General features: G+C 40.3%; 1 protein-coding gene across 1 annotated transcript in view; it reads right to left on the minus strand.

Moving 5' to 3' along the window:
* The window catches only part of HERPUD2 (HERPUD family member 2), a 42,018-nt gene extending 31,373 nt beyond the window's left edge, over positions 1–10,645 (minus strand). The window contains exons 1-2 of the mRNA XM_065883999.1: positions 10,311–10,645; positions 9,692–10,112 (exon numbers count right to left, since the gene is read on the minus strand). Coding sequence (XP_065740071.1) covers positions 9,692–9,838 — 147 coding nt within the window. The 5' untranslated portion in view covers positions 9,839–10,112; positions 10,311–10,645. The remainder of the gene's footprint in view (positions 1–9,691; positions 10,113–10,310) is intronic.
* Between the last annotated feature and the right edge of the window lie 6,681 nt (positions 10,646–17,326).

A 17,326-nucleotide genomic window follows, 5' to 3' on the forward strand; every position in this document is an offset into this window, starting at 1 on the left:
ATCTGGTTTCTCTCTCTTTCCAACCTCCTCTGATCATAATCTTTCCTCCTCACTCACTAGCCAAACTGGCATTCCCTTAGATCCCCAATATGCCAAGTTCCTCCCCAACTCAGACATCCTACCTGCAACAGTCTCTCCCAGCTCTCGCAGGGCTAGCTCTTAACCATCTTTTGGGTCTTAGCTTTAAAGTGACCTCCTCAGAGAGGTCTTATCTGATTTACAAATTTAAAGTAGAGTATTTCCTTTCACACACCCGGTTGGTTCCTTCATAACACAAGCCATAATCTGTAATTACCTGTACGTTTATTTCCCTAAGTGGTATATGAGTGCCAAGAATAAACAAGGGTCCATGTCTGTCTAGCTCATCCCTTTACTCCCAGAGCCTAGCACTGTGTCCTGCAGAGTAGATGCTAAATGCCGATTTATTAAATGAAGTGTTATGAGTCCAAAAGGGTTACACAGATTTGGAAGACACACTTACTTGAAGTTCATTATATCAGTTATTTTACATGTAATCATTAAGAATGGAAATGAAGTATTTAGTCTGTGAACCACAATACTAGTTTAAAACACTTGCTGGTGCTAAATTCATTTGGTTCATTTCTGCAAATGGTACTGATATTAGCATATTATTATACTATTGAAGGAGCAATCATATGTTAGTATCTTAGTATTAACTTTACTCTAAATTAATAGTCAACTTCCAGTAAACATATCTTTTCACAGCAAGGGAACATCAATTTTCAAAAAAGCAGAATATAATAAAATTACATGGTACTCCCCGAAAATACATGAAGCAAAAACAAGTGTGGATGAGGATGTGAAGAAAGTAGAACTCTCATAACATTGCTGGTGGGAATGTAAAATGGAACGGCCTCTGGAAAAGCCTGGGAGTTCCTCAGAAAGCCACCATATGACTCAGTATACATCCAATTCCATTCCTAGGTATATACCAAAGAGAACTGAAAACAACAAATCCACACAAAAACCTGTAAAGGAATGTGCACAGCAGCATTATTCATAATAGCCAAAAAGTCGAAACAACTCAAATGCTTTGATGAACGGATAAACAAAATGTGACATTTACATATAATGGAATATTATTGGGCCATAAAAAGTAATGACGAACTGATACATGTTATAACACGAATGAACCTTGTAAACATTATGCTAAGTGAAAGAAGCCAGACATAAAAGGCCATATATATTACAGTTAGATTTATGTGAAATTTTCAGAATAGGTGAATACATACAGACAAAAAGTAGATTACTGGTTACCAAGGAGTGGGGGACAGAGAATGGGGAGTGACTGCTAATGAGTATGGGGTGATAAAAATGTTCTGGAATTAGACAGTGGTGATGATTGTACAAATTTGTGAACTACTAAAAACCACTGAGTTGTACACATTAAAGGGCAAACTTTATAGTATGTGAATTATACCTTAATTTTAAAAATTGTTGCTTTAAATTGAATATTCAAACATCTTCAGATAATCAGAAGTAAAAGGAAAAAGAATTCTTTAATTTTACTTTGGGTGAAAACAGAGAAAAAGTTTTCATGTGCATAAATTAAGTAAGAAAATTTGAAATTCTTTCTAGTGAAAAAATTCAGTTTAAATATCAGTGAATTTAATTTAAATATCTGGAAAACCAGTGGTTAGACATGATAACAAACCACACAATAATCAACTGAATTTTCAAGTGGTTTGGATTATAATCTACAGTATTAGGAAAATAACAGATTTTGAGATCTAAATTCAAATTCAGTTTAACTTGTAAAATTGACACAATTTTATTTATCCAGACCTACTAACAGTATTTTATTTTATATTTTCTTGCGGTACGCGGGCCTCTCACTGTTGTGGCCTCTCCCGTTGTGGAGCACAGGCTCCAGATGCGCTGGCTCAGCAGCCATGGCTCACGGGCCCAGCCGCTCCTCAGAATGTGGGACCCTCCCGGACCAGGGCACAAACCCGTGTCCCCTGCATTGGCAGGCGGACTCTCAACCACTGCGCCACCAGGGAAGCCCCTAACAGTATTTTTTACCTTGATGAAAAATCCATTTCTGTATTAGTTAGGGTAGTAATGCTAGCTGCTATAATGAACCTCAAGATCTCAGTAGCTTAACACAATAAAAGTTCATTTTTCTCTCAATAAAAAATATTACATGGTATCCTTTAAATATAAGAATTCAGAAGACTCAGGATTGGAAAATCTAAAATGAAGTACTAATTAAATTGTCAATGAAAATTTTCTTCTGTTAAGATACTGGCTACACAGATTAACATATAAATATACTTGACTACCTCTGTTAACAACACCACCATTCTTCCTGTTGCTCACATCCTACATCCAATAGTCAGCAAATCTTAATAGGTACAGTACTTTACCATCTCCCCTGCTCCACCCAAGACGAAGCCTGGTGATATATGGTAGAGCAGAGGCAGCTAAATTACCAAGTTGGAAACATCCTGTTGGCACTCTGAGTAGCCCAGAGACAAAACTATACCACTCCAAATAAACAGCTGCTTAACCAGCTGGCCCAAAAACTCTGCTACCCACTTAACAGAGGTTGCTAAAAACCAAGGTGAGGAAAGCTCACCTGCTAGTATAATATGCAAAAATAAATCCTAAACTGGGGAAAGATGTTTTCTTTCTAAAAGGTTTACATATATTTTATCTAAAGTGTCTGACTTTTTAATGTTTATTTAACTAGACAGCAAAAACAGATAAAATACCATGTATCCCTAATGCACTTAAAATATTCACAAGAGTCTAACAGATGAGTTTACAAAGCGAACAATACTTTTATATTTCTGGAAAGTCACCTAGTTGGTATCAAAAGATTAGGTTTTTTACGTGAAGGACTAAATGGGTCTTTCATAATTATGAATGGCTTAAAAAATCATGTCCTTAGTATATCCAACTTCAACATAATCAAATAGCTCAGTAAAAGCAACGGTTAACTTACATATTAGTGCAAAGAACTACAGCCCAATTTCTTTTAAAGTGGTAATTATTAACATTTCAGTTCTTATATACAGTTCAGCCGTAAGTGTCAAACAGCTTTAAAGAGCTGGTTCTCTGCACAAAATATCGTTTATGTGGGAAATGAATCCAGTGAATTTGTACTGAACATATCTCCCTCCCATTCCCACTAAATCCACCCAATCTAAAGCCTCAGGAAATTCAGAAACACTGTAAATGGAAGCAGAACTTACCCAAACTGCTTCTACCTCTTATGCCCTTGCAACAACAGTAAACAAAACCAGCTTACAGAGCTTACACAACAATTTCCTCTGGAACTCCAAAGGGACATTCCCTGCTTAGCTGTTTCTACTGACAGGCCAAATCAGGTATACATACAACAGAGATGCCAAAATACATGACTGCTATGGTTCATACAAACAAGCAGGAAATGTGAAAAGATAGGGCAAAGCAATGTACTTGGAAGTCTTAAGATATTATGTTCCCATACCTTCCCTATAATTTATCAAAATAAAAATAACCACACACTAAGCTGACATGCATTAGAACGGTATTAAGACTGTGTTACCCATTCATCTGTAGCCTTTAGATGACAACCCATCTAAACACACACGCCTTTTTACAGTCCACTTACTTCTTTTTAATTTGCAAGTATATAACTGAGCTGGCCAAATCCCTAAATGCCTTTCTTCGTCTTATTATATATAACCATCATATGGTTAAGACCTGAGGCTTGCCAAGTCAGACTAACCTGGGTACAAATTCCGATTCTACTACCTAAAGTTCTATGACCTTGGGCAAAAAAATCACCAAGCCTCAGTTTCCTCATCTATAAAACAGAGCTGATAACAGAACTCACAGCGTAAGCTGTCTATGAAGAATAAGTATGATAAACATATAAAGTGCTTACCAGAATGCCTGGTATACATAGCAACCTCTTAGTAAATGGCAGTTTAAAATCACAGCACCAAATATGACAGTTAAGTAAAAGCATTTAGGGGCTTCCCTGGTGGCAGAGTGGTTGAGAATCCTCCTTCCAATGCAGGGAACACGGGTTCGAGTCCTGGTCCAGGAAGATCCCACTTGTCGCGGAGTAACTAAGTCCATGCGCCACAACTACTGAGCCTGTGCTCTAGAGCCCGCGAGCCACAACTACTGAGCCTGTGCTCTAGAGCCCGCGAGCCACAACTACTGAAACCCGTGCGCCTAGAGTCCATGCTCCGCAACGAGAAGCCACTGCAGTGAGAAGCCCACGCACCGCAATGAAGAGTAGCCCCCGCTCACTGCAACTAGAGAAAGCCCGTGCGCAGCAACGAAGACCCAACACGGCCAAAAGTAAATAAATAATTTTTTTAAAAAATGATTTTAAAAAAAAGCATTTAAGACCATCAAATCAATATCTATTATGTGTGGGAATTCCCTGGTGGTCCAGTGGTTAGGACTCCATGCTCTCACTGTTGAGGACCTGAGTTCAATCCCTGGTGGGGGAACTAAGTTCCCACAAGCAGCACAGCGCAGCCAAAAACAAAATTATTATGTAAAGGAGAAAAACTTAAAGTTCTAAAAAAATCCTATTTTTAAAAGCACTGATGCATGATTAAACAAAACATTACCTTCACAGTACTGTTATTTTCCAAAAAACACATTAGAAAAAGGCAAGGAGTTAAACAAAACAAATTTCAGTCAGCACTCATTCAAAACTTTTAACTTTCCATCAACCTTTGACAAGAGTCTTATAAAACAAAAATTATTTGTGTGTATGGATTATAGCCCCTTTAAGTCAACAGTTCTGAGGTGATTAAGCAAGCAAATTTTAAAACTGACCTGCTTACTTATGCTAAGTGAAGTAAGTCAGACAGAGATAAATACTGTGTGATATCACTTATATGTGGAATCTAAAAAATAAAACAAACTAGTGAATATAACAAAAAAGAAGAGACTCACAGATACAGAAAACAAACTGTGGTTATTTGTGAAGAGATGGAAGGGGGAGGGGTAATAAACAAGTAGAAGATTAAGAGGTACAAACTATTAGGTATAAAATAAGTTATAACGGGTATATTGTACAACACAGGGAATATAGCCAATATTTTACAAATTTTTAAAAAATGACCTTCCTAAATAAGGTAATAGAGAATTACAAAAATAAGACAGATATAAACCTCAAATTATATTATAAAAGCTACTTCCACTGACAATGAAAGTAAGACTTCCATCTGAACTGTAGGCAATTTGGTTATAGAATGTTATATTCTCAGAATAGAATCTATGCAATTGGTTCTATCCCTATTTCTTTAATTCTAACAAATCTCAGAGCAAAGGCACTATTTGAAAAGGTGCCAAGAGAGAGGAGGTCTATCCAGAACTGAGGGACATGTTCAACGGTCATTTTGACCTCAAGACAAAAATGGGAAGCAAAAGGATACAAGCCCCAGAAAGGTTTGCCTTCAAAATTGAATTCAGGGTGAGTCAGGTCCATCGTAGTTATTGTTCGTGTATAAGAACAAACAGTAAGAAACAAGATAATGAAAAAGGTGCCTAACTGGATTTAGAGGTTCTTATTTTTTATTTTATTTCTTATTTATAAAGTTTTCTCTAAGATAGTCCATTCTACTGGATAACATTAAGTTCAACCATTTTGATTTTTACATACCTAGTAAATAAGTCTAAACTAGACCAAAGTCTGAAACTACTCAAGTAAAAGTGGCCCTCTTGATAGGTTATCTTCACCCACTAGCAGTAATTACCTAAATTTCAGAATAATTATTTCACACTACAGGCCAATTTTAGGAACTGAAAACCTAAAGTCATGAAGTGATGACAAATGTCATATTAGAATATGACTCACAATTATATACACTATCAACATGAACTGGTGCACTCCCCAGTTCTTAAACCAAGTACCAAACCAATTATCAATACCATTCAAAGTTAAACAAAACTCCACCAGAGCTCAGTTTCACACCTGAGGTTTTTAATAATGACTTTGTAAACTTCTGTGTAAATGTGGCAATTGCCTTGCTTCCTAACTAGAAAACACTTTCCCCTTTTAGCCCATTATGGAGCTATAATCCTTTAACATAGTACTATACTACTAAGTACTATAATAATATAAAGCATTTAGAATCATCAGTGCAACAGCAGCTGTGAAAGAACAGTTAAAAAAAAGAAAAAGAAACTATGATCTTATCTGATTAAAACTTATTAACTCTTTAAGAAAAATGTCCCTGTGAATCTTTTCTTAAAACAGCTACACATTCCCTTATCCTCACTCCAGGGTGGACCATTCCCTTCCAGTGCTCCTACAGCACTCAGTATATCCCTCTTATATAACACTAGTACATAATATTGTAGTTATTTACTTATATGTCTATATCCCCCACTAGACCTGAGCTTTTTAAGAGCAAAGGACTCTTACCACCTTTTTGCTTAGTATATACATAGACCTTCAAATGCCAGGTCAATAAATTCCTAATTAAATAAATAAATGAAGCCCAAGAAAGTGTGCTTTGGAAGGAGGGGTGTATTTGTTGTGGGTTTATTGAGGGGAGGGGAGGTTGAATTTAAAATATCCATGCAAATGGAGATTATCTGTGATTAAATGAAGTCAATATCTGACCATAAAGCTAAAATCTTAAGATTTTACACACTGTTGCAGAGTTTAGCCAGAATTCCATTAACAGCATGTAGGCATGTGACCTATCCTTGTAGAGATCCTAAAAGAACAACTTCAAATCTCCATTCTTCTCCCTCCAGCAGCTCTCATTTATTTTCCTAGAAGCCACCGTCCACAGGGATCAAGGCCCTCTACCTCCCCTGACCCATCAGATGCAATAAGAGCAGTGTCTACGAACTGTTCTACTTCACGCTGGGGAACACTTGCTTCTACCAGGCACTAAACCCTTCTCTGCTTCCAAGTCCACCCACCTCCACCTTTCTTATGCGCAAGGAATCAGGCATAAGAAACGATCTGTTAAACACCAAACAGCACTTGAGACACTTAAAAACAGAATCAATGTTAAGTAGTCATTGTGGGGGGTCATAAGAATCTAAGCTTCCTTTATATTAAATCAACAATATAATATTGCTTATATTGTTAAATTTCTCCGTTCTAAATAACAACTTTACAAGTAAACTTTAAGGACTCCAATTCCTATGCTGAGGACTCCCTATGGCTTTGGAGTATCAGTAAACAGTTGGTCTGTTAAACAACTGTGATACTTCAAATCAGTTCTAAGTGATAAAAAAAGCTAGAATGTGAGTGTGTGAATAACCTTACAAAGTTTTCAGTGAAGTTCTATGAAAATAAACACATGTGTGCTTCACTGGTGGCGCAGTGGTTAAGAACCAGCCTGCCAGTGCAGGGGACATGGGTTTGATCCCTAGCCTGGGAAGATCCCACATGCCACGGGGCAACTAAGCCCGTGCGCCACAACTACTGAGCCCGCACCCTAGAGCCCGCGAGCCACAACTACTGAAGCCTGTGCGCCTAGAGCCGGTGCTCCACAACAAGAGAAGGCACCGCAATGAGAAGCCTGCGCACCACAACAAACAGTAGCCCCTGCTCGCCGCAACTAGAGAAAGCCCTCACACAGCAACGAAGACCCAATGCAGCCAAAAATTAAATAATATATTTATTTTTAAAAGAAAGAAAAGAAACGAAACACATGTACACCATCCCCACCTTCATTAACCTAGAAATAAACTTCAGATATTACAATTCACTTGGAGAAAACTTGCTGGAAGAGGAAAAAAGGTTTGCCACAAGGTTAGGTAATTAATAGGCTGCATATTATTTGGTATACCTTCCAAAAGTGCCTCCGGTGTGTACTAGAAGCAAGCAGCTTAGGAGGGCCAGGTGTAGAGAAGTTTGCAACTGATCTGTCCTCCAGCAGCTGACTGATCCACATGGGCACTGATAGCACTCCACTGAGATAAGTGCTAAGATGGCAGAACTCCTGCCAAAAACAGGCTTATCCCAGGAGCAGGTAAGACAAATAGGGTTCACACTCCTCTCTTACTTTTTAAAAAAGAAAAAGTTTCAGAAAAGTGATAACTCTTGTTCTATCACAGTGCAAACCAAGTCCCTTTTTTGGTTTAATCATATAATGTAAAAGATCCTCACATAAGTATACACTTGAACATATAACCAAGTACTTAGATATATGCTCAATAATGTACTTAGGAATGGCTATGTTATGAACACTACTATGGAAGTCTAAAGCTTTCAATTCTGCCTATCCTGAAAAGCTATTTTCTACTTTAAAAATGTGTAAAATGAGTCATATGCAATAGGAAATCTTTTGTAAAGCAGAAATTTTTAAAGAGAAATTGTTACCCCTGTGTAAATCTTACCTTTCAAGAAAAGATTTGAATGAGAGTTCCAACTATTTTGTTCCAAGTACTTAAATACTTCAGGGTTTTTATTTCTCCTACTAAAAATATTTGTAATCAAAAAGTACTGACAAACATAGCTAATGCCAACTAAGAGTTGTTTTTCTAAACCACCTATTTTTGCAATAACCACCCTATTTCTATAGCTATTCTAGAAGCCTAAATGCCTAAGTAAACTTAATACTGTAACACTGAAACAGTCCTAATTCATTAACATCTTAATATAGATCAAATGCCTTCCTTACTTATTTGCACAAAACAAGTGTTAAGTAAAACCTAGAAAGCACAGTTGCCTTCCAACACATCCTTGCTGCTGGCTTAAATTTGCCAGATGCCAAAAATATTTCCCACCCTAAAAATCCAAGCTTCTTCATTAATTAAAAAAAAAGGTTTAGTAATCACTGAAAACTACTTATTCAGGAATGAAATTTTTACACAATGGAGAACATGAAAGCCTAACTTTCATACACACTACACAACATTATACTTTTCTAAATTATTCCAAGACTTAGTTATCAACTGTGTTGATAACTTTCAAATCTAACTTTGGGGACAGATAGAGCCGTACTATTTTATTTATTATCTTTGCAATATCCAGATATGATTCAGAATGAAAAACACTGCTACAGTGATTTACAAATGGCTATATGAAAGGAATAAAATGATGCACCAAATGGTGGGGGTGTGGAAGGACTGTTCTCCTCTAAATGAAGAAAATTTCTGTGTCCTCTACAGGAGGAAAATGAGAGAGGAAGGGGCAGAAGAAAGTGAATCTAAAACGTATAACTCTTTGCTTCTTGAAACATATATACTAGTGTGTAAAGTATAACTTTCATAGGGGTCACATACTTATTTCAAAATTCGCTCTTCAGCAATGAGCAAATTTCTGGGTCAGATGTTGAAAGTAAAAAGGAATTTTAGTCTAATAAGCAATAAAAGCTTGAATATGGATTGCAGTGTTTATCTTTTTTTTTAAAGGATACACCTGTCATTCCCATTTTAGGTTGATGATTTTGAGTCCAAGGAAAACGGTCCTATTGTATGCCTGCCAATTCTCATGTGCCTTAATATTTCACTTACTAATTACACTTACTAATTAACTGGACCTCATCAGGAAGATATTAATGATGGTTCAGACACTCAAGAGAGTCGCATAACCTCGGAACGCAAAATACTTCGCAGTCAAAATACTTTGCAGTCAAAGAGACCTATTTGACTCAAAAGGGGTGGGGATAAGCAGGGAGTAAGGGAGTATATGACACGAAAATCCGCTGGCCAGAGCAGCTGCGCCCAGGTTTTAGACACTTACTGGTTTGCTAGGGTACACGTTAGACAGATGCGTTTTTAGTTTCCCCACGGTCCAGTTCAAGAAGCAGCTAATAGTCTGGTCACTGTATTTCTGATTCGGTGCTTTAATGATGAGGGTCACAGGAATCTCCATCCCATTTTGGTCCATGGTGCCTCCAAGGTCGAACAGAGTCAAGAGGAGCAGCAGTTAAGCCCAAATGAGCCGAGGTGGTTACTGCCGGCGCGGCTGGGATGGGGACGGAAGCGAATGGGTTCTTAATATTCCTTGTCCAAGTCAGTCACAAGTGCATCGGGCGATACAAAGGCCATTGCCGGTGCCGAGGATGATGGCCAGGGGCGGAGGCGGAGGCGGCGGCGGGGTCTGGGGGCCCGGCCGGGGGTGCTGTTTTCCCCGCCAGGTTCGGGCTCCGCCGTGCTCCGGACTGCAGAGGGAAGCCAAGGGGAGAGAGAAAGCGGTGAGAAGGTAGAGAGGGGTGAGGGCGCGACAGCCCGAGCCACCGCCCCGCCCCGCTGCGACCCCTAAGCTGAAACGCAACAAGGCCCCGACGCGACGGCCCCGCCACGCGGGCTGGAGAAGGGGACGGGCCGCTCAGGGCGGCCAGCGCGACAGGCAGGGCTACCTGAGAGATGGCTGCAGGGCCCGCCACCGCCGCCCTCCTCCCCCGGGCACGGCCACTGATCACACAGTACGGCCGAGCGTCCTCCGCGGCGGCCGCTCCCTTCCTACTGCTCGGCGGCGCCCACGGCCCAGCCCTGGATCTCGCGAGGCGGCGCGGCGGCAGCGGGAGAAGTTGGCCGAAGGGCTCTCCGCCTGACCCCTCCGGCAGGGCAGCTGGAGCGCAAGGCGGGGCGCGGCCGAGACGGCGACAGGTGGCAGGAAGGCGGGGACTAGAATAGGGGCGCCGGCCGCGAGCGCGCCTGTTTTGTTGTTGTTGTGAAGAAGGTCCGGGTCCCCTTTAAGCCGGAAAACGCAGGGCGGAAGTGCGTCAGGGGCGGCTCGCCCCCGCGCGCTGCCCTCCAGGTCCCGCCGCCGACCGCCCCTGGCGGCCCAGGGCGGCGGGTGCAGAGTTCTGTGTCGCCTCGAAGTCAGTCGGGCGTGTCGAGGCCGCCAGGCCAGGGCATTCGCTCCGCCTTGCCTCCCCAGCGGTACTCGGGCCTCCACTCGCTTCGCTGGCGTTAGCACATTCTGTTTTGACCACACCCGGAAGACTTGGGAAGTGTTCCTCATCCTTAGAGCTGTCTCTTCAAAAGTTAGTGTCCTTGCTGATGCTCAATTAGACTTCTGCCCATAATTTCTTGTGTCGACTGTCTGCAAAGCACGGTACCTGGAGCTTTGGGGAAGGAGGGACTGGGGGTACATTGCATAAGGAGAATGCTTTTAGTCTACCTCTACTTTCCGTGTGACCCTGGCTAACCTTCCTGAGCCTCAGTTGACTTCTGTAAATGGGGACGGTAATGGCCACCTGACTGTGTGCTGTTGATTAAATGAGCTATGTAGGTAAGCCATCTGGTACAGTTCTGGCGTATATCAGTCTCTCAACTAAATATTAATTAACATATATTTCCTCTCCGTCTTCTCAAAAGTTGGCAAGTGTTTGTTTACTGAGCACCTACTGTGTGTTGACCACAGTGGGAGATGAAGACGGTTGGCAGTGTTATTTTTCTGGTTTATGGTTTACACGTGGGAACGCGAAGTTTCAGGCTATTGCCCAAAGCCGACTTACTCTCCATTTTCTGCACAGGTTTAGGAGTCAGTGCAGTAAGTTGAGATGTGCATTTGCACAGGTCCAGGCTTCCACTTATAGGTGAATACAAGCACATAATGTAGGGGGCTTTGGGGACCTGATCTCTTCCCCTCTCAGCTGCAGAGGAGTTAGTGAAAGTTAGACCAAGAGGAAGTTCTTCCTCTCAACAGCTAGTGCCCCAGGATCCCTTACACCCTCTCCTCCTTCACCTCTTTCTTTGTGATAGGACACCTACCATATCTTAGCCATACCCTCTCAATGCTCTTCTAAAATAAGAGTGAAGTTTCCTTTATTTCTTGTCATGAAATGAGAACAGTTTACTATGACTTGGATTTCCTGTAGCAGACCCTTTTTCTACCTAGTATCTAGTCATCTTAATAGAACCTTAACTTAATTCTAGCTACAAGTACTTTTTCTAGCTCCCTTACATCTAGCAGCAGCCATTCGACACAGCTGTAGCCCGTAAGATGAAAGGTGAAGTTGCTACTGGGGCTTCCAGGGGAGCTTTCAGATGAACATGTTCTGCAGACCAGAGCTCATCCTTGCCCTCTACACCTGTCTTTCTTACTGGAGGAATGTGATGCTGGCAGTGGGGCAGCCACAGCTCAGTCCTGAAGCAACAAACAGGAGAACAAAGGCCTGTATTACAAGGATGGCAGAACAGAACAATTGAAAGAGGCTGAATCCTTTATGGCATAAGTGTGCCACCATATAAGTCCCAAGCTGTCTGCTCTAAGAATTCTTTTATGTCCAATTCCTGTTTAAGGCAGGAGGAAGTCTCCCCAACTGCAACTGCCACAAGCACCACCACCCAAGCCTGTCACTTATGCCTGTGACTCACACTTCCAGGAACCCCTTAGAGTAATGTGATCATCCCCCTTGGTGCTCTGAAATGTACATTATTAATGAGATATATATTAATAAATATTAATATTGACAGAATGCATTTCACTGGATAGACACTACTTAAAGTAGAGTTCATCAGAGGTTCACTAACATGGACAAAATCATTTTAAAATGTAATGAACATTCAAGAATTTGAAATATATGAGTATAAAGATTATAGAGTATCTGACAGAAATGATTTTTTTTTTTTTTTTTGCCTTACAGCCACCTGAATTAACAACCTAAAAATGCTTTTGATGCTGTGGAACTTGCCCACAATAAAAACAGTATGTAAATATGATCCCATTTTTGTTAAATTACGTGTATGTGTTTATAGAAAAATGTATGAAAGGGTAGTCCCTAGACTATTGATAGTGTTTAACTTGGAATTTGGAGTAGGAAAAACAGCATGGAGGGGATGCAAGATAGCAGTTACTTAGAGGGTGCTGTGAGCTGTTTGTTCTTTGCCCGTGTTGCACATAAGAAGGGGAAATGTGAAAGAACAACTACACATCTCAGTTACCATTTGCTACTTAAAGACAGCCTCTAATGAGAATGCTTAAGGGGAGGATGCTAATAGATAATAAAGGATTTGTGATTGTTAAGGCCAAATCTAATTTAACAATATTAAGTATTCAATACACATAATTTTAGTAGCTAGTTCAGTAATTCAGGGTGATTTCTGCCAATGGAGTAACTTTGTTTGTTGACAAAGTAAAACGCTTAAAGAAAATTATTTGTAAATAATAAAACTGATTTCCAATATTTGTGGGATATTTACTTCTAATTCTTTTAATTGGGAAGGAGGACAGCTAGAAAAGCTTATATTGACTCCTTCTGTGAGATTCCAGTTTCTTTTAAAATTTTAAAGAAAATAAAGTGCTTATTACTGCGCTTTTCTTACTAAAATTTGGAATACCTTCCAGGAAGGTAAAATACTTTATGATGTTGAATAATATAGTTTTCAGTGTTTTGGTTTTTTTGTTTTTGTTTTTATGATAACTCTCTTGGGAAGAAAGACTTTAGTCAAGTGATGATCTTGCAGTTGCAAATTTCAAAGATGATGATAGCCATCTGGCTTCTGATTGATTCCTTCTATTTCTATTTACACCAAACTTGTCTTTTTTTTTTTAAGATGCTGTGCCACAAAGCATCTAATCAAATCTCAATCAAATTTATTGTTTAAAAACAAGTGAAATCCTACATTTCAAGCCTAGGAAAATTAGCTCATTTCAACACTGCACTTTCAAAATCTTAATTGGTCCCAGATGTTTGATTATAAACCATATTGTAGAAAATGGAAGGAAGAAAACCACACATGCATTGAATGCCAAATGGATGATTTAAGTGATGTGTCATTTAATGAATTTTCAGAACAGCCCTGAGAGGTAGTGAGGTCAGTGAAGCTCAGAAAGGCTAAATGTCTTGCCCCAAGTCACACAGCTAGTAACTTCCAAATAGAATTCTGATTCCTCTGTAATACACACTCTTTCCACTACACTGAACTTAAAGATATTCATTCATAACAAGACACATCCAGGAGGAAAAGGCTTTCAGGAACAACATCTTAGAGGTCATCTAGATCAGCTTTCCAAGTACTGCCGGAATCGCTCTTAGGACATCTGAAAGGCAATCAGCCAACTTTGGCTTAAACTCTTCCAGGGAGAGGGAGCACCATAGTTTTCACTACAGCATGACCTATTGTTAAACAGCCATGGTTATTATAAGTGAATTAAAATCTGCATTGCTATAATTTGTCATTAGGCCACTTTTCTCCTCTTGATTAATTCAAAATATGTTTACTTTTATTCCACATCTGCCCTTCAAATGGTTAAATGCTCTCTACATCTTATCCAAACTAAACATCCCCAGATTCTTCAACCATCCTTAAGAATAGTTTCCAGATCACTCAAAACAGTGACTCACCTTTGAACACACTACTTCGCATAGCCCTCCTCAATTATGGTGACCATAATGAGCATTTCGACACATGATTTCCCTAGAATAGTCTTCATAAGGACACATCTATATTTCTATTTCTGTATTAATATAAATCTTCATAAGGTAGTTTAGCAGTTGGATTTCCTGCTTTTCAGAAACTATGTATCTAGTCAGTTCTTAGAGCGACCATTTGGGTAAGACAGAAGTCTAATTTCTCTGATGAGTTAATCCACTGACTTATTTATCATAACACTTGGAGAAAATTGTAGCAAATAGGATCTCAATGACCTCCTTTAGGTGACCAGAGGAAGGGGGGGAAGGGGAAATCCCTTATATTTTTCATCCTCTAAAGAATTTTGACCTAAATATATGTATTAGTTATTTATTGCTGCAAAACAAATTGCCCCTAAAACTGGGTCAGAATTTTGGGAGCGTCTTTGCTGTTGGTTCTGGTTTTGAGTCTCTCTTGAAATTGCAGTCAGGATTTCAGCTGGCATTTGGTTGTCGGAAGGCTTGATTGGAACTGGAGGATCTACTTCCAAGATGGCTTACTCCTAAGGCTGGCAAGTTGGACTGGTTGTTGGTGTGAAGTCTCTGTTCCTCCCCATGTGGGTCCCTCCACAGGACTGCTTTTGAATGTCCTTACAACCAGACAGCTGGATTCCCCCAGAATGAGGGAATTCTAGAGACCAAGGCTGAAGCAGCAATGCCTTTCATGACTTAGTTTCTGAAATCTTACATTGTCACCTACATGGTGTGCTATTTTGTCACATAGGCCAGCCCTGAGTCATTGTAGGAGGAGAGTAGTATGAGCATGAATACTAGGAGGTAAGGACCTCCTGTTATACTGGAGGCCAGTTACCATAATGTACCTTACCAAAGCATAGCAGGTCATAATGGATACCCTGTTCCTTCTGTATGCAGCTATCCAAGTCCAAATCCCAATAGTAACCTTGCAGTTGGTTCACAACTGCATGCCCTTCCTCTGGCATTTAGCCTCTCTTCCCAGAGATGTTTCACCAAGTTCCTCCCCCCAAAATTAGAACTATCTAACTCTATTGGCTATATTTCTCAAATGTTTATAAATGTTTATCTTTTTTGCTAAAAGTAAATATAGTTTAGCTGAGTTTGGGAATATTAAATTTGCAACACTACATTCAAATAAAGGTAAGAATAATCACTAAATTGAACATGGAGAGTAGTCATGGGCCTAACTCAGGGGTTCTTAATCTGGGTCCAGAGATATACCCTGAATTATCTATAGGACTGTGCATTTATCTGGAGGGAGAGTCCATGGTTTTTATCAGCTATTATTTATTTATTTATTTTTGGCTGCATTGGGTCTTCGTTGCTGTGCGTGGGCTTTCTCTAGTTGCAGCGAGCTGGGGCTACTCTTCGTTGCGGTGCACGGGCTTCTCATTGCGGTGGCTTCTCTTGTTGTGGAGCATGGGCTCTGGGTGCACGGGCTTCAGTAGTTGTGGCTCGTGGGCTCTAGAACGCAGGCTCAGTAGTTGTGGTGCACGGGCTTAGTTGCTCCATGACGTGGGATCTTTCTGGACCAGGGCTTGAACCCATGTCCCCTGCATTGGCAGGCGGGTTCTTAACCACTGCGCCACCAAGGAAGCCCTTTATCAGCTTCTTGAAGGGGCCATTTGTAATGCCTTTCAGAGCAGCAACAAAATTTAGTCCTCATTGTAAGGTTTTTCCAGTTAAAGGAAATGGGTTTTTGAGCCATTTACCAAGTTGCTGCCTCAAGGGCCCCAAAACACTGTTCATTGCCTGCTTTTTGATAATAGAAATAAACCCTGTAAATATCAATACTTCTCCTTTTCCACCTTTCATGATATTAAGCTTTGTCAGTAAAGAGCACTGGAGGGACACTAGAGGAAGAATAGAATTCTCTACCTGTGTAGTGTAGTGTGCTCCCTTAGGCAGGCTCTTACAGCACGTGTGGCTTCTGCAGCTCTCAGTTCCAGCAGTGCCCAGTGGCCAGCAGTGTGTAGCACCTCCCGTGAACAGGCAACTTTGCAGGCAACACCTATGAGCATCTTTCCCTGGAACCCCATCAAATGGCTTCACATGGAGTACCACCAGTACAACACTGTTCATGAATAGCTTCCCCGCACACCCCTTAGCCAGCTTTTCTCCCTCAGCAAACTTCTCTGACATCAAATGAGCCACAGTCACTGGATTTCTTCAAGGAGGGTCTATCTCAGCCCTTAGGGCAGTAGATGATCACTATATCTGATTTTCCTATATTCTTTAGCATTTTCTTAGTTCTTTGCTATCCATCTCCTTATCACTCCAATTCCTTGTTATAAATGGTAATTCTTTAACCTTCCATGTTCAAAATATTGTTTGATTTCTGTCTCTTGATTGGACCCTAACTGATACAGAATTGGTATCAGTAGTGATCCCAGGAGAGAAACACACAAAGAATTTGAGGATTGCCTTGGTCATGCCCTTTGGCTGGGTTCCTCCCCATTGAGAAGTGAGATGAGGGCATTAAAGTAAGCAAACTGTCATCTGTGGTTGATCGTGATGACATGTCAGCTGAAGCAAGAGATTGCCCAGCTCAATGCTGCACTTGGCCATTATGGCAGTTAAGATGTCTCTAAGGACAATAGTATGGCATAGAGTCTTCTGAGTGTCCTTTAGCACTTATAGAAAGGAAATCACAAGCTCGTTTCTTTCAACTCTCAGCTCAAGCCACAGTCTAAGACCAGAAAGCTTCCATGATAACTATAAAAGAATCTTTTAGTTCTTTCAGACACAGGGGTGATATTGTCAAAAATCAAGCACAAAATTTTATTATATGGATTGCTGAATTGTAGCAATAGTTGTATTCGCAGTTCCATCAAATTTTTCACACGACAAACTAGCGGTTATCAGTGGCGGGGGCTAGTGGTATACAGGTGGGGGAGTGAGAGGTACAAACTATTGGGTATAAGATTGGCTACAAGGATGTATTATACAACATGGGGAATGTAACCAATATTTTGTAATAACTGTAAATGGAGTGTAACCTTTAAAAAATGGAGTGTAACCTTTAAACATTTTTAAAA

Source organism: Phocoena phocoena, chromosome 9 (genome assembly GCF_963924675.1).
Source record: "Phocoena phocoena chromosome 9, mPhoPho1.1, whole genome shotgun sequence".
Taxonomy (NCBI): Eukaryota; Metazoa; Chordata; class Mammalia; order Artiodactyla; family Phocoenidae; genus Phocoena; species Phocoena phocoena.